The sequence below is a fragment of the Hyposmocoma kahamanoa genome, unplaced genomic scaffold (assembly GCF_003589595.1).
Source record: "Hyposmocoma kahamanoa isolate Upper Pololo Valley unplaced genomic scaffold, ASM358959v1 65, whole genome shotgun sequence".
NCBI classification, from domain to species: domain Eukaryota; kingdom Metazoa; phylum Arthropoda; class Insecta; order Lepidoptera; family Cosmopterigidae; genus Hyposmocoma; species Hyposmocoma kahamanoa.
Window position 1 is genome coordinate 9486012 of NW_020653853.1, and position 18874 is coordinate 9504885.

At 35.0% G+C, this 18874-nt stretch overlaps 1 protein-coding gene across 1 annotated transcript in view; it reads right to left on the reverse strand.

The window, feature by feature from the left end:
* LOC113231517 (dual 3',5'-cyclic-AMP and -GMP phosphodiesterase 11-like) overlaps nt 1-17736 on the reverse strand; it is a 105633-nt gene extending 87897 nt beyond the window's left edge. Inside the window, exons 1-2 of the mRNA XM_026465842.1 lie at nt 17659-17736; nt 16744-16889 (exon numbers count right to left, since the gene is read on the reverse strand). Of these exons, the coding sequence (XP_026321627.1) occupies nt 16744-16889; nt 17659-17736 (224 nt within the window). The remainder of the gene's footprint in view (nt 1-16743; nt 16890-17658) is intronic.
* Nucleotides 17737-18874: the final 1138 nt, after the last annotated feature.

The following is an 18874-nucleotide window of genomic DNA, read 5'->3' on the forward strand; positions in this document are numbered from 1 at the left end:
TTTGTATGTAGCGTTCATTTTTCGATCAGCAACAAGCAAATTTATTTACGTCCGTACGTACAGATATTCCTATTTTCCTCTTGGTCTGATGGTGTAAAAACGTCAAGAAACATAAATTGTTTGTTTTATACGTTTGTGGATTTACATTTGATTTACTTCTTCGGAAAAAATCTCACTCAGAAGTATAAGCACGTGGACGGTTATCTGTATAAGTTCTGGTCTTATATAGTTAAGCGTCCAGATGCTTGTACTACTTTATTTTTAGAAATATTTTTTGCATTTCATAAAACGGTGCAGCGAATAAACATTGTCTAAGAACAAAAGCTGTTTCCTAAATATTTAGTGTACAAAAGCCTTCCGGTACAGCTGAAAAGAATTTATATGAGCTCTTAGTATTTTCCTCTTCTTGCTAAACTAAACATATCTCTAACGTACTTATATCGTTAACTGCGTAAATTAGAGCAAAAAGGAAAAAAAAAAGATAAAAAATAAATGCTATTACTGCTGGTCTAGCTAAAGAGAAAGTTATTTACTCTCCGGACTTCCGAATTTTTCCATCGTCATGGTCTAGTAATGGACGAATTGTGGCCTAAAACGTTCAGTAGATGAAGAAACACAAGAAATTCTTTTTCTATTTAGCTAAAGTGTGTGGCGACTGCTCCATTTATTATCTCTCTGTGGCCTTTCTTTTACCTTTATGTCTATATAGCCATAGCGATCTATGTCTCCAACACTAACTTTTAGGGATGTTGCAGTAAACAATTCTCTAACGACTTATCAGAGCAAGAAAGCGAATATCCGATTGGCTTGTAGAAATATTTTCAACAGTATTTTCATTACCTTTTATTCATATTCTTTTAGTATGATTTATTGCTTGAAAAGAAAAGAATATCTTTATTTTGCTAACTCAGAATTAAGACATGTAGGTTTACTTTTACTTTGTTATGCTGATAGGGATATGGGAAAAGATTTAGCAGTCGGAACAGTCAGCATCCAAATAATCTGAACACAAAAAATATTTGCAATCAAAGTCGTAGCTCTTATTGATACGTTTGAAATGCTTAATAGTACATTATTGCACATAGGAAGTAAGGGATTGCTGGACGATTATGAGTTACGAGGACGAGTGCCAGAGAGGCCTTGTATTAATACAAGTCAAGCAATCACCGTTCCGGCCGAGGCATGTATAGTATTTTTCTCAAACAATGTGAGGAAATAATAAAAGACTAAAGCGAGGAAGATGTATAATAGAAAAATATACAAAAAATATTAAATAATATTAAAAGTAACACTTGTTAGGACAATTGATAAAAGACAATGTTATTGTTTTTCTAGGCACATGAATATAAGTCTGCTGAACTTCTGATGTGTTTGAATGTGTATCTATTACTGTATTTTTGTTATCGCTCTTCTCACGAGCACTCATTTTCGCGACTAAAATACAAAAAATAATTTTGAGAAAAGAGATTTTTTGGTAGTTAAGTTCATACCAGTTTGATGTTAACCGTGCTTCCGGCGGAAATTACTGACAGTTCCTAAACTCATACATCATAAATTTTAGCTCTGGACGAAGCACCGAAAAACAAGGGAAAAATAAAACCAACGAAGCGGTCCTTTCGTAATATTTTATAATCTCCTTCATTCACCCTACCTGACTGTGATTAAACCTTGTGTGTATTTTTTGGAAACTTTTTAATTAATTTCTATACTCCTGAGGAAAACTTTCATTTTCTTTTTATTTTTCCTTTTAACCATATTTCTGTATTTATTCCAATGAAAATTGAACACACAAAGAACTGTTGAACAGTTGGAGCAAAACTTTTAAAAGCCTAATAAATAAAATTTTTTTTTCTCCTTTTCGTCAAAACAATTTTTTTATTTTCACAAAAAGAACACTCATATACGTCGCACCTAAATACACTGAATTACATTTACATATCAGCTAAACGCCGAATTATGTAAAAGATCACACTTCAACCTAGGAACTTTATACGCAATCGACCACATTAGTTATAGAGTAATTACACAATTACCACAATAAACTATAATAATATACATATATATATAATATATAATAAATAACACAAAATAATGACACATCTTCAGAGGTTGTCGAGCATTTTTACGAAATTCTTAAAGGTTGCAGGACTGAGATTCTATTAATATCGATCGGCGGCATAACGCCAAAACAAAGTGCCATAAAGGTATTATATTTTTTTTATCTACTTGCATTACTTTTAACATTTCAACAGTTTATTATGACAGTAACCTTACACTTAAATGGTTACAAAGAAGAGACTTCCTTTTCGCTTTTATACACGCCAAATGGGCAATGTGGGTGACGTACGTGAGACCATTAATCGTAAAACAGCACAAACATTATTTGCCTTGTTAGCTTTTAGGCAGAATGGTTTATTATTTATGTCCACACAGATGAAATTCCGATACCTTATAGCGGAATTTTAATAAGGGTTAATACATACTTAAGAGCGCTTGTATTCTACGTCCGATTCCTATCAGTTCCGAATCCGAGAAATGACGGTCCGAAATGTCACAGGGATCATTTTATCTCTTGGTGTACAAGCGATATTCGTATTTTCTCGGATTATATTATCGGAATTAGTGCAAAAGCGACATCCGAAGGGGGGTCAGAGTTTCTAGATTTGTATAGTCTCGGATTCGCATCGAATACGAATTGGATTATTTTTATTTATTTATGATAACTTGTTACATTATTAATTCATAATCTTAAACTTAACAGTATTTTACAAACTAAAGTAAGTTTTTCTAAATACCGACGATTAATCGCTAAGCGGTTTTAACAATAACAAAAAGAAAAATGATGAATGTATGTTGTGTTTGTGTGAGTGAATGGTATGATGTCACGTGCGATCATGATATACTAATCCTATGCGTGCGACCTGCGTAATGATAGTGTCGTTGCAATGTGACTTGTGTAATGTCTTAGTGTGCGTTAGTTGTCAGGTAAGTTTGTGGAATCGAAAGATGTGTGATAAAGCGTGTTTTATTTTAAGTTTGGACTTTCTGTAGTGTCATTGAATTTTTTTTTTCTTATTTAAGAAGTGTTCCTTTAATTTGTACTTAATGTTTCTTTCATTAATTTCCTCCTTTAGTTGTTTAGGCAACTCATTAATTAGGGAAGGTACTTTGACATTCAGCTTATTTTTGCCGTAGAGATTGGTATAAGACGGCACTACAAGTCTACCCTCGCGCTGTCGACGGGTTCTTATGACTCCGCTATAGATTACCTGCCAATCCTTAACAAAGTACTGTTCAGCAAGTATACAATATTTGACATTTTCATGAACTGGTAATACTTTGCAAAAGTTGAATAAACCATCGTTGTTATTTATAAATTGATATTTAACTTTATCAGGAACAATAGTTTTCAATAACCGTATCTGTAGCTCATAGATCCTGTCCAGATGAGTCTTTGAAGTTAAACCGTAACTGCTTAAACCGTATCCAATGATCGATTCCCCAAGTGCTTTATATAGATTGAGCAGGGTCAAGAAAGGCATCTTATATTTGATTATAGAGAATTTGGACAACAAGGCTTTAAGTCTGTCACACACCTTGTTTATATGATCCGTCCATTTCATTCGGTCGTCAATTATAAGTCCTAAATAGGTGTGACTACTAACTAGCTCAATATCTGGACAGTCGCAAATGCTTGAGCTATTTCCCCTGTGCAAGCAATCATGTTTATGCGCAATGAGTTTTAATTCTTGGTTTTTCCTATTTTGGCTCGAGCTTACATAAATCAGTTTGGTCTTATCAGCATTTAGTACTAAGCCTGCATCGTGGGACCATTTGACCAGATTAGTGAAATCTGTTTGCATTTTATGAAGGGCGTCTTTCAGATCATGATGAGCCACTACTAGGCAAGTATCGTCAGCAAATTGGAAAATTTGGCTTTGTTGTATTACATGTGGTAAATTATTTACGTAGGACAGGTAGTGTAGGGGGCCCAGTACGGAGCCCTGGGCTGTTCCTTCACTTACTGTTTTCCTGTCACTCATCGCGTCAGCTACTTTTACATAAAAAGCACGATTACTTAAATAGTCTTCACACCAGCCTAACAAAGGTCCTCTCACACCGCAGTCCTCAAGTCTCTCTAGCAACACATCATGACGAAGTGTATCAAATGCCTTACTATAGTCTATGAACACTACGAGCACTTGCATTTTATCATTAAGGTAACCATATAAGAGATTGGTAAAAGCAGTTAGGAGCTGAGTTGTGTTTTTGCGTGGTTGAAACCCGTACTGATTTTTGTTAAGTACATTATTATCCGTATAAAATTTATGAATTTGGTGACATACATATTTTTCCACAATTTTATCGATGGTGGGGAGAATAGTGATAGGTCTGTAGTTATCATAGTCTGTTTTCCTACCCTTTTTAAAAATAGGTCTAACAATACCAGTTTTAAGCCCTAATGGATAAGTTCTCTTCTCTATACTAGTATTAATTAGTTGCACGTAGTATTAGTAGTTGTGGATGTAGTGCACAAACGCACTAACAGTGCATAGAACAAAAAAGTGATCACCAACTTTTGCCTATGGATTTATATTCTGCCCTCCGAAGAATGAAAAGCACAAGCAAATTCAAAATTCGGAGATAAATTAGTTTAAAGATTTAAAGTTTTTCTGTAGTTGTTTCTTTGTGATAAATATAATATGTACGTATGTATAAGGCATCTGTTATACAGAAACTTCCATTTTATTTTACTTTAGCCATTTTTAAATGCTCTTTTAGCTTCTTATAAAAAATTATAAAAATGAATTATTTCAAGTAAAGAGCAGACTAACTTAAATGTGACTTTTAACAATTAACTTATATTAGAATAAAAGGCTCGATTATAGCTCAGCTATACCTTTTTGGTGGTATTTATGAATGGTATTTATTTCGTTTGATATTTGCGTGTTTTTAACGTAACAAACATCGATTATGACTTTTTATCAAGCCGTGGCAGACTAATGTTTTAACCTACTGCCTCTCAAGCAGAGGCCTTGACTTCAAATCCTGGCACACTTCGTGGCAGGAGCTGCTGTTTCTCGGAATACATATGCGAAATTTAATTTGAAATTTACTATGCGCTTTTCGGTGAAGGAAAACATCGTGATAAAATTTGTAAATCGAAGAAAGTCTCTAAGCCGCATCGAGCCAGAGTGGTGGACTATGGCCTAAAGCCTCGCCTGATAGGAGAGTTTTTTTTCCTGATCCCGAATATGTATGTAATTCAATTTTGATAAAAATGTTGGTTATGCCTTTTTCATCCGGAATATTACGACCCCAGCATTCTTTTTTTATAATATCAAGTGATGGGACGAAGAAGTCGTGCGCCTTTAACCCTTCAAAACCGGAAGACAGTAATAATAATAAACTGACATTACTGCTTGACGGTAGGAACAGGTAAGGTGACAGTACTTCCCTGTGAAACCGTGATCAGGATCACGGCAGTAAAACAGGAAACTTCCGGTCCACAAATTTATTTAACGTGAAGTAAAAGGTAAAGTAAAAAAAACTGTAACAAATAAAAGGTAGATGTAGAAAAAAGTACATTAATAAAAAAACACTCCCTAACTTGACCTAAAAAATGGTAGATGTTAGATTTAGGCACTTACCCCTTGTCGGGTTTTATTATGTTGCATTACAGATATTGGATAAACTGTTATTCGCTCATTATGGTCGATACATGATTTACATTGATTGTATTATGATTAAACTTGAAAAGAATAAAAAATTAGACAATTTGATTTAGTAGTTCTGTCCGCTATCGCGGTCAAACAGAGAGTGGCCGTGGTACGAAGCAAAAATGAGAAAGCGAAGGAAGATGGAACAATACAAATTTAAAATTTAAATACAAGCAAAAGAAAAAATGATACGATACAAAAAGGTGAGATGGCGGTGTAAGGAGGTCACACCGTCACACCTGGACGAACTCTTTCACAAGGAGCTCTACTGCTACCAGCTATTTAAGAAGCCTTAGAACCAAAGCTGAGAAACTTAAAACTTCTAAACAGTTTATGGTTTCTTCATATTAATCGCTTTACTATTTTCCAATAGAGCAAGTATCAAATTACCACCCCGGTGCACTGGACAAATCTAAATGTGGTACAATACGACTAACCGTATTCAGAAAACATAATAATGTATCAGTCAAGCAACAAACAGAACTGCAAATATGCAAATGTCAAACTGTGACAGTTTATCGCTTGTGTTGTGTATCCGTCCAACCATTGTATGCCTATTGTGTCCATATCCATAATTATGGACATACAACCATAGACAAAAAGTGCAATACTTCTAGAACACTTTTATTTTTTTATTTTAGTGAAGCGACGTGCTCTTCAGCTCCGATTTTTATCGAGCCAACTGATTAAGTTGATAAATTTTGGTACCTGTCTAATAAATTATAATGAAATTAAATAAATTATAAATAATTGTAGTAAATTCTTACTGTTTATTACAATGAAACGGTAATCATCACTCAAGTCCTCATTAACATTAATTTATCAATTCTTGAGTAAATGAAACTGTCAAACGCTATATCACGATCCCAATCAGACAATATCTTTTTTTGGGAACCCGCTGAAATTTACGATTAAAACTTCTGCATAAATAATATCGATTGTTATAAAAGATCGAATCGGAAACGCATTGGAATATTAATAATTGATTAGAATTCGAGCCAAAAGTTAAATAAATGGTTGGACGGAGTATAGTAAATATTAAGAGCGTTGGCGTGAAATAACAGCGCCAAAGCTAGCGGTTAAATACGTATATTTGTACTTTACTACTCACTATACCATGCGTCGATACAATCGTATGATTATACATATAATGTACAAATGGACGTCGAGCTCATTTGAGCATCACAATTTCAGATGAATAGCTATTCATGACTATCTGTGACACAACTAGTCTAAGTGGGTTTTGACAGCAGAGGCATGTAAGTTTCCATATCATCATCACCAACCCATTTGCAGGTCCCACTGCAGGACACGGGTCTCCTCTCAGGCGAGGGTTTAGGCCATAGTCCGCCACGCTGGCCCAAAAAGTGAGATTAATTTTCGCACATAAATTCCAAAAAGCTTGAGTGCGATGTAAACGCACGGCATCTTGAAAGGCTGTAGGTCAAATCATTAGGCTACCACTGCTTTTTATATAGTTTCCAGTATTCCAGTTAAAATTCTATTCAGCCTCGATGCTTCTTACCTTGTAAGATTAAATTATTCCAATATGCATTCGAGTTCAGCTATTATAGTCCAACAATTTCAGCTCAATTCAATATATGATCTACATGATTCTCGTCAAATTGTGTGTTAAATCTGCAACGGTAACAAATGCGTCCAGACCACGCGCTCTATCACTAAACTAGAATGGTGATCCACATTATTCCAGTAGGTCACTCCACAAATAAAATTCATGGAGAAGGTAGTAAATGGAATTAAAAATAGAACACTATTCTAGTCAATTGGAATGCCTTTTTGCCGGAATACTGGAACAAGTGAATCAAAGAATGAATAAAATTGTTTACATTATTCAAGTGGTATTTCAGTTCATACAAAAAAGAGGCCGAACGGAGACGATAATTTCAGTGTAAATTTTAGATAAAGTCATGTTGTGCGGGCTGCTACCAACTGTATACTGAAAATATCTGATTTGAAATCTATCTCAATTTATTTATTTATCTTTTTTCTTCATTTACACAACTTCATCAAAATCTTCATTTGTAGGTGCAGGTAGGCTTGGTTTTTCACCCCTAAGTCGTAGATATTCCCTGGATTCGCATGAAGATTTCTACGGCGGAAGACTGAAATGAAAGTCCCTGTCTGCAGACTTTTTCCCTCAACGCTATAACATGGGTATTTTAAGGCAAGAGAGTAAATAGGCATTATTTCGATGTGCATGCTCCGTCATCGACCTCATCGTCACTTTCAGGTGGAGGTCAATTGCGCACTTATATTTTATAAAAAAAAATTAAATAGGCCTTGAGTTAGTTACGGTGACAAATGCGAACGGAAAATTTGTACTATTAAATTATTTGGTTACTGTAGAGCCCTGCAGCACGTTTAGCAGGAGCACAAAGACAAAAATATGTCTTCTCTAAAAGAACGTCACATCAGTTGACACTACAGGCATCCGTCAGAACAACCGCTGCGTCGCACACTAATGCTATAATAAGGCCATTTTCGACAGATATGAGAAAAGTTTATGTATTCTCACGACTTTTTTTATTTGAGCTTCTACTCGGCCTGCCAGTTTGACCATGTGTTAAAATGCTACTAAAAGCTCCAACGTAAGTAAACTAAAGACATGATTTCACAATCCCAAATTTTGCCTATTTAACTAGGAGTCGATACAACCTCAAATGGCTTTGGTACCAACCAACACTGAAAGCATAACAGTGAAAGTGTTGAGTCAATCATTTGGGGGAAAAAAATTGTAAATTTGAGGACATACACTGATTACTCAGTACATGGTGTGAAAAGACGATTCATAAAAATTTTCACGATAGAAAAGAATACAAACTTACCTGGAAATTTTACGGGATATTCCATAGGCACTTTACACATACCAATGTTTTTTTTAATAACACGAATAGAACACGTATAGTATACGATATACATTTTTCAAATGGGTTTTATTTCGTTTGCAAAAAAATAAATTCTGAAATACAGTCAGTGTCCCTGTCGTTCAACCCAAGCAAAATGAACCGTATTAGTACAGGGGAAAAATTTGAATTCGAGGTAATAGCGACTCTATGTAACTTGGAAATCCATGTTAATAAAATTGAAAGTAAATTAATTTTCTCATTCGCGAACGTAGTGACGACGGTTATATCGGGAATTTTTAAATTAAGTATTTTTATACTACAACGATGCTATACATATATGACCAACCGTTCTAGACAACACCATTCTTCGGTTGACTGCAAATTTTCATACTGTAAGCTCTTTTTGGATCCGTTTGCACGAACCTTTTGTACATTATCTTCCAAATCGCAGCTGTACGTGATACGTATCGAATATTATGATACAACTACAGATGTAAAAGTAGTCCTAATATTATCACTAGAATTATAAATAGGTATCATGTTTAGAGTCCATTGTATTCTCTTCCTATGGAAGTACATTATTATATCAGCCAGAACAAAAGACGGTCTGCCACAAAGCTAAATAAGGTACTATTGTGTATTGTTACAGGATACAAATCAAAATGTAAACATGACAAATAAAGTAGGAGTAGATGCTTCACATAAAAAAAATTGAAAGCCATAACACGTGCAGACCACTTGACGATCAAAATTATTCTGATTATGTTGCCTATATAGATAGTAACAAAATGAAAACAATTTATCATATACAGGCTGTAACAAAAGTAGACCACATTTGTAACTGGTTATGCTACTAACAACAAAAAACAAGTTTTGCAAAATAAAAATAGTATTCTTTTTTTTGCTGATTGCCTGATTGTATGTTTACTTTACATGGAAAATTAACAATTTTTAAGTTCTGAAGTATGGTCGGACCTATGTAACATAAAAAAGTTAAAAGTGCAAAAATATGACTCCAAAATACATCACATTTTAATCGTTTGGCATTTCCATTGACGACAACGATCCCACATGCGACTACTAAATAACAAGCTATCAATTTACAGGTTAATTATATATACTACTCGTGGTAATTTGCTGTTCCAGTGAAATTAATTAAGAATGTTAATTGAGCGTCAATTGTCAGGCATAAATGCAGTAGCATAAAACATTCACAGTAGTGTTATAACACTGGTTCTGTACAGAATCTTGATGAGGAGTATATTTTGTGGCAATACAATTTTCGCATGTATAACCATCATAGAGCTTTTATCTGTTATTAGCACAGAAAATAATATACCAAATATACTTAACATAAAAAACAAAATCGTACAACATGTATGGTAGCTAATTTCACATAAGGCTTTGTGCACCAGTATATGGGAATGTTTTCCTTTGGATAGTATACTTGAATCTTCTGAGGAAGTACTGCCAATCTTCTCATCAACTTACGGTATTATTCGGCATATTTATAATAATGCGCAATAATTTGTATACGAATTATATAATTATAGGCAAAATTATAACAATAATAATTATTAATACAAGGATCGAAAACTTAAAAAAGATTCCTTCGATCCGGCTGAATTCGAACGTCTTCCAGCAAACCGTGTTAGGCGATATGCCAACTAAGCCGCGCCACGCACCAACGGACCTTACTATTTTTTCTGTACTTGTGGCATCTTTTCGTTTTGGTTTTTTAACGACTTTTTTCTCGTAGCGCCATCTGTGGGAAATCTATTTCTTCACTCAGCTAGGTACCTCATCAGCTGACTAGAGATGTCGCTTTAATAATTGTATTCAAGTTTTATTGGATGTCAAATGTAAAGGATTTTTTTCTAAGTTTTCGATCTTTGTATGAATAATTATAACAAACTAGTGGAGTAATTTCACAAAAAAAAAATTAATATCATAGTGGTGAAACATCCTGGCATTCAATAAACTTAATTATAATAATAATGTGTTAGACAATCACAGCAATCACCTGGTCACAAATAATCACAGTGCTATGAATTTCACTCCGGAACTATCCAGAACGTCCAGACAAGTTCGTTTCCCAAATTGGTCCTATCGTTAGTCAAACCCCGGACCTTATCATCCTGCGCCCACTGGGCAAACGGTTGGGCCATCGAGATCGTCAAACTTTTTGATAGTTACGCGCGAAAATATTATATGAATTTATAGTGATGCTGATTTATCATTATACACAGCAATTGTTATACGAATTATTAATTACGTCTATAGGCAAAAGTGTTATGAGAGCAAAATTATTACGTGGATTTCTAATTATGCGTATAACTTGTATGCAACAATAATGTACGCCCGTAAATGCCTAGTTGGAAGTTTTATCGACAGTCACGAATTTATTCTTATTCATTCCGGTAGTTACCTCTTTTGATCAAAAACAGTTCAATAAGTCAAGGACATCCTGTGACGGAGATTGATTTTCATAATTAAAAGTTTACGCTCCGTCCCACAATTTAATATCAAGTTGTGTCTGAAAACAAGCTGCAGTTTATCGACTGAGAAAAATAAAATTCACATTTACGACTTGCTTTTATAGTCCTGCAGCGAAATGACTTCGCTATTAATTTTATTAAAGGATAACATGTAGTTTGTGCTTTTCTAGGTACAAATCAAGTCGTACATCGGATACCCAGAGAAAGAAAGATCATTAGAAGTGTGTTTCTACTCCTCAATGATCCATTTACTACGTACATAAGATCATTACACTTCTGCATTTTTAACCAACTTCAACAAACGGTGGAGGTTATGCGTTCGGTTGTATGTATGTTTGCCGATTTCTTCGTAATTGTGGATGGATTTTGAGAATTCTTATTTTGTTTAAAAGAGTATACTCTTGAGGCGGTCCCTGATGCCGACGATGCTGTTCCGGGTTTGTTTCGGCTATCATAAATTACCAATAATTTTCCGCAAATAAAAGACGAGTGCTCACTTGACGCAATACATGTAATCAACAAATCACCGTTACCACGCCAATCAGAAAAAAAAATGTACAAAGTTTTCGTAACAGTCCCATTGTCACGAAGAAGTCAGAATTTGATAAGGGAATCCCATGGAAATCAAAAAAGCAAACTTTTGAGGTCTGTTTTTTTTTTCAATGAAAAAGTTACAATTATAAACTGTCAATTATAATTTCATAAACCGTGTTAAAAAAGTGATCTTTTAAGATGTGAATTAAAATTCTAGTGTCTATGGTACTCAATACTAAACAGAAAAACTTCATTATAGTTCTGTACACGAAACTACACTATAATGAGTATTATAGTTCTGTACAGTGAGTTTCTAAAAGTCTCCTTAAACGCGTCACTGCGTTCCTAAACAGAATAACGTCACTATATTTAAATTATTAAACTTAAAATTATTTTATTAAATAATACTTATCTGAAATGTTATATAACAGGTACAAAGGCGTAACCATTTGGCAAAAAAAAATAACTATTCAAAAATAATACAAAATATCAAATGTGACTCTATTCAAATGCTCTACTGCCAGTGTTTCTATTGTTTGTTTTTTTTTGTTTTGTAGCGTTTGTTTGGCTTTGGTTTGTTGTTGTGGATTGTTATAAATAATCTTTAAGTATTGGATGATATTGGAATAAATATTGATATTATTTTAATTTACTCGTAAAAAAAGTTGTATGCAATCATTGCTTATTTAGGTTTTAAAATCTGATACCTATTAATTAGGCCACGCGGCTTTGCTGAGTTCCGGCAAACGAATTCATTAGTATTCACTCCCGTAATTCAATTTCGTATATTTTGATAAGGATTCCGACAGTTTCCCTTGGAATAAATTAATGTTGGAGCTGTTCAATTTTAATGTTATCATCAATAGTTGTCCCTGGCCTTTGATCTTGGTACATTTCGCCAAAAAGTATCGGACGTCTTAAATTTTATTACAACTTTCATAATTTGGTGAATTCGATTTTTTCATGAGATATCGAAACTTGTTCGACGGATAATACTCAAAGTAAGTACAAAACGCATTTCGTTAAAAACAAAAATCAAAAGAAAGCAGATATTTGATCTTATGATGTTTACATGCAAATGTGCAAATATCGACACAAAGTAATCGGATATTGTACGGGATATAATAAGTACAATACACGTGTTTGATCCAATTACAAATAACGTATTCCACATAAGGAAAATAACCGAACAAATATTAAAATTGATTAAACAATGTGTACTATGACCTAAGCGGAAAATAACCGACACAACTCCTTGACATTGATTCTTCACGCGGAGGAAAATCTCACGGAACCCGCATTATGCAGTTACATCTTTACAAAGTTAACAGTGCAGTCAAAGGGAGCGTTGTTATCAAAGGTTTTCCTTTTAATCCCGAAGCACTCTTCAATGATGAAGTTACTTTCTGATTAAAATTTTTCAGAAATACCTAATGATGAATTTTATCGAAATAAATTAATAGTTTCAATAACATCTTTAATAAAAATTAATTTCGCACTAAACGCTTAACTTCCTCGTTCTTAATGTGTCCAGCAAAGGAATAGAATACACAGCTGTGTTGCCGAAAACTAGACTTTGGGGCTATTTAAGGCTAAAGTATATAGGCATTTGCCAGATCGTCCCTTATCGTGCGTATATTTTTTCACAAAAAATAAAACTTGCATTGTAAAAAAAAAGCCGAAAGTATAAAAATTTATTTCAATGAAAACATTGATACATTAAAACAAAAAAAATAACACTTTTACGCCATACTTACTACCATTACTGTAATCGCGCAGTTTTTCCGTCTGCAATAACAAATTAGTTATCTTAATATTAACGATCTCGGGCTCCCGACGACGGTACTTCTGAAGTGTCCGACAATGAGGCGACAGAGAGGAAATGAAGTCACGCCTTATGCAACACGGGCGCCTGTAAGTGCGTTTATAGACTACAATGCTACACATTCAGATTGTTTTCTTTCGTTGCATTCAACAGAGAAAAGCGTAAAAATCATTGGACATATAATTTAGAATAAAAAGCTTTCTAAAGCTTTCTTTCTACCAATTTTCTTTAGTTGCGGTTTTTCTCTTTATTTTTTGTACCCCGTACAATGTAGGGTACATTCTGGCGTACCCTGGGCAACAATTGGCGAGTACCTTAAAGTCGATGTGCAAATCCTTTTCACCTCGCCGGCAAGCATTTAAGTAGTATTCGTCGCCTTACTTTCTCAAACTCGTATCTTAAAGAACAAAGTAACTGAAATGCAAAAAATACATCGTATATATACAAATTTTGCAGGCTGTTTTCCCGTCACATCTTCATATTCACACACTGGCTTTTAAGTATTGTTAAATTTCCCTCTTCTGAATCTCTTGACTGAGTAAGGCATCGATACGATAAGACTTTTTTCTCTTTTTTGCTGACGTCAGTGCAAGTGTTGTATTTACGATTCGAAATTATAGACCGATATAATTTTAGTTATAGTAAAAAAAATTACGACAAGTTAAAAAATAACAATAACTATTTAAATACAAGTGTGTCATCAAAATCAACTCAATATACGCCCCACTGTTCTAAGGTATTTGTTTAAGCCCCTATAGGCCCAATATACGTTTTTTTCTTTTCTGTTATAAAAAATAAGTGCGCATTTAACCTCATCTCACATCATGGAAAGTGATAATGAGGTCAACGATGGAGCATGCACACCTAAATAATGCCTATTCACACTCGCCTTCAAAAGGTCCAAGTTGGTTGGAATTTTCACAAGTTTCCCGAGGGTTGTGTATTTTCTTCAACGTGCCAGTTACATCATGATATTTTACTTCACCGTTAACAAGAGACATTGCTAGTAACATTCACAGCTGTAAGTAATCTAAAAAACAGTCATAGCTACATACCGCCACAGGAATTCTTCAACAGACTCCACCGTATGTCAATCCCGAGACAATTTTTTTAATTATCGTAGAATAAAAAGAAGTGTCTTTGGTTTGACAACTATGGTTTGGCTACAACGGTTTAAATACAATTCTATGTCACTTACGATAAGAAACATTTCTTATCGTAAGCTTTACGTACTCTTGACATATAACAAAATGCCATTTATCGTGACTCACACCCGCGCTGTGATTCGAATATTATTCACGTTACCGTCCCCTGTCCTCACTGACATAGAGGTAGCTACCATTTCTTTTATAGAACATGACGTCATCAAACAAAATGAGACTATTTCTGGCTTATTTGTTCCATAGTACACGTAACACTTTTTTTAAATTGTTCTATAGAATAAATTATAACTTTTTTTAACTAGATTTTAAGACTTTCGTGGTAATTCACTAAATAATTATCACTAATTTCAGGCTTCTTACCACGGTATGATTTCTTTTTGTTTTAACCGTGATGATGGTTTTAAGCTGACCGGTACATGGAATCCGGTCCTAAGTGCGTGCAGTAATAAAAACAAAAACACCTCGGGTTCAGTTTCGCGTGTGGATACAGTGATTGGGGTTTAAGTGAAAAAAGTGAGTGACAATGGTAACGCCACAATAAAGCGCGATGAAGGTAGTAGTTGTCGACAGCGCAAGAGGGTAGACAGATATGTCTGCTCTTAAAGCTGTCATCTGCTGCCGTCCGGTAAACCCGAGACCATGGAGCGTGCATCCATTCCGAAATATCGGGAAAATAAAAACGAAAAAAAGTCATACCGTGGTAAGAAATCTGAAATTAGTGATAATCAAATTATAACTTCATCGTCGATGTGACAGTTTAATAGATGTCAAACATAACTTGGAACAAATTCGGGAAACTATTAAACTTCACATAGGCAAGTTTCGCCATAATTTTACAAAAGTGCACCACCGATAACCCATAATCCGGTATTTTATGAAGATGGAGCAAAATGACAGTTCATTGCGCAAAAGCGTTGCCCGCTTGCAAGCAGCTAATGATTGCAGTCGATAAATATTCTATCGACTATCGACTGAACGTTGGTCACGCTTATGTAATAAATAGCCGAACTTGTAGAAACAAGTTCGGATATTTTTGCATAAGCGTGACTAAAAGAATTTTAATCATCATCGGCCCGTAATTCGTCCAAATGCTGGGCACAGATTCATTTGCATTGTCAATTTTTGTAACTTCATACATGTACATATACACTACATTTAGAATTTGTCAATTAAAAATACAAAAAGGAGACATATGTTTTCATTTTAATTCAATATAGATAATCAAATCCGCCTGTTCTTGTTAAAATGTATATGAATCAAAATTGATTTCGATACTAGTAGGCCGACTGTCATAATAAAAATGAAGAAGGCAATAACCTAATCTCAGTAGAGAGTACTAAAAAACCGACCCCAAAAGTACGTGGAATTACGACTATTTGCTAAGTTTTATTGAAATATTCCCTAGTTCGCCACTATACAGGACTTGAAACTGGAGGTAATAAAAATCGGTTCTCACTACTCAAAGTATATTGAGAGAAAAACGCCTTGAATTGGAGAAATAGCAAAATCAACCATTAAAATTATTGCTCCTAAATTAAAGATAGGCGCTATTTATAAAAATGAATCATCATGCGTGAACACACACCCACAGAGGGGGATGATTTTCTTCAAAATAAAATGGGACCACTACGGAAGTACCCCCTTTCCAAGAAAAAAAGAATCATGAAATTCGGTTCACAAATACCGGAGTTATCGCGTAATATACATACAAAAAAAAAAAGAACATACAGTCGAATTGAGAACCTGCTCCTTAAGGTGGAGGTAAGTTGTCGCTCGTTACTGGTGAGCTCGAGTGTTCCACGTCCGACTCTCAAGACGGCTGAAGGGGAGGTAACATCTCTCCCAGGAGAGCGAGATGGGGTTCGGCGCTTAGTCGCACCACTCAACGCTGGAGTCGCAAAAGAATGCGAGAGTGCCCCCGTGACTCCAGCATATGGTGAAGAGAAGCGACACCATCAAATTTTTGTCGGTAGGAGTCCAACATAACCCTTTGTTTGCCCCGGACAGAGGGTATCCATGAGGATTTCCTAACGTTAAAAAAATCGGAAAAAGAACGATTTTATCAACTATTCTCATTTAATATGGGCACACGTGCCAAATAACAGCTTCAATTCCTTAAACAGTAATGTTACTAACCTGCCATTCTGTTGATTAGGCGTAGCGATTTTCTCCCCTTGCACGAGAAACAGAGACCCCCTGTCCGCGTCAAGTAATATCAATACGTTCTGTAGGATCTTGTGGCACAACACTCGCACTTCTAGCTCGTTGCAGATGTCTTTCACCTGGGAAAAAACAAAACGCGATCTTTAAAACCTCATTAAATAACGAGAAATAAAGCCAATAGAGAAGAAGCAAAACTAATAAAAAACATACAATACCAGAAAAGGAAAACGTTTTAGCGAATTGATTACAAGGTCTAAATTAATAAGAACAAGGTATTATTATATTCAAGTTATTTACTATATTAATGTGTGCTTTTTTGTTATATCAAGCGACGATTGAACAAGTCGTGCGCCTGTTGGTAAGTGACACGCCTACCCATAAAATTTACAGTGGCTCTCAAAGCTTTATACCGCAAAGATCTGAGCGAGTGTATGTCATCAGCACCCTTATCCTTCAAAACCAAAACGGCGTGTAGTAATGCTCGTATTACTGCTTGGCGGCAGAAATAGGTAAGGTGGTAGTACTTCCCTAGACGAACTCTTTCACAAGAAGCTCTTCTATTTTTGAATGGAGTGGATGAAGTTTGTAGTATTTTAAACCTAAAACCAGTGGATACGAGATATGAGATGTACATAAAGTAGGCAAGTACATGAAAGATATGTCATCTAAATTCCGCCTGTCCACCCACGTCTCGGGCCAAGTTTGAAGTCTGATTTCCGAATTAATTTCCGACTACCTAATATACAAACAAACTTGGAACGAATGAATTACAACTTCTATCTAGGACTTGCAAAAGTAGATTTCATATGTACTTTTGCATATGGTATTTTTGGGTACGGAGCAATTGGAAGATATGAAAGAAGTATATTCGTCAGTTAGCTTTGTTACCCGAGAGGTTTCAATAACAATGACCAAGAATATTATGACAAATGTCACGAAAACATCCTGAAATGACAGGATCGACATGGGTAGTAAATTGCAAGGTACAATGATGGATACCACTCTTAGAATTCTTACTTCCTGGTAGAACTACTATTACTTCACAAGAATATTCGTTAGTACCCATATAACATATTGTAATATTGAATTTATTGAGTTAGTACCCATATAACATATTGTAATATTGAATTTATTGAATATCATGACGTATTACCACAGATTACTTAATAGTTACTTCGTGATAGATACATCACTCTCATACAAAATCGAAAATACCTATGCTATAATAGCCTACTAAATCTGATTAATGACACCAGGTGCTCACTACGAGGAAAAAGGAACCTAAGCACGCGCTCAGAGAGGTGAAAATAACGTTGCTGTGTGCATTCGTGCGGAGCTGAATGCTCATAAATGAAAGACTTGTATGAGCGCTTGAGCTGTCGGCGCACTCCGCGGTAGGCACTTATCGCGTAACCATGAGCGAGTGATGGAGCCCTAGTTTTACTACCGATATTCAATTTTTTATGTGAAATTACTCCACTAGTTTGTTATAATTATTATTAATATAAAGATCGAACATAAAGAAATTCTCCGATCTGCCAAGACTCGAAGGTGCATCGGTAATACCAATCTAGGGCAACCGCTCTACCAGCTGAGAGGTTTAATGTATTTAGAAGTAACCATGTGGCGCTATACACTATATGGCACTATGCAGCTCTTTCGTTTAGCAAGGCTTAAAGCCATAGTAACTGTCACAGCATTCTATCTACGCTAAACCACGACATCGAAGTACTCCAACAATTTATCTTTGTCGTGTTTGATAGAAAATGATTAATTATAGACATTTTGGAGCGCTGGTCGTTTCGAACCTCGACTAAGTAAACAGCGACCTTCTAAATTAATACCAGTACATAATGAGTTGGTACTTCAATTTAATTTTATACCAATTCAGTAGTCCTTGGTCACTACCTCTTGCGAATTGCCACAAACCATGACGATGATGTATTTCGATTCGTGGAATCGAATTCTAAATAGAAAAATATACACGCAAAAATGTGTTTACAGATTGATGCAATATATGGCAAAATATATTAATTTCCTAATAATTGCCAAAGGTCAAATTGTAAAATTGTAGTCCGAAAATATGGGCCACGTTGATGTGAAA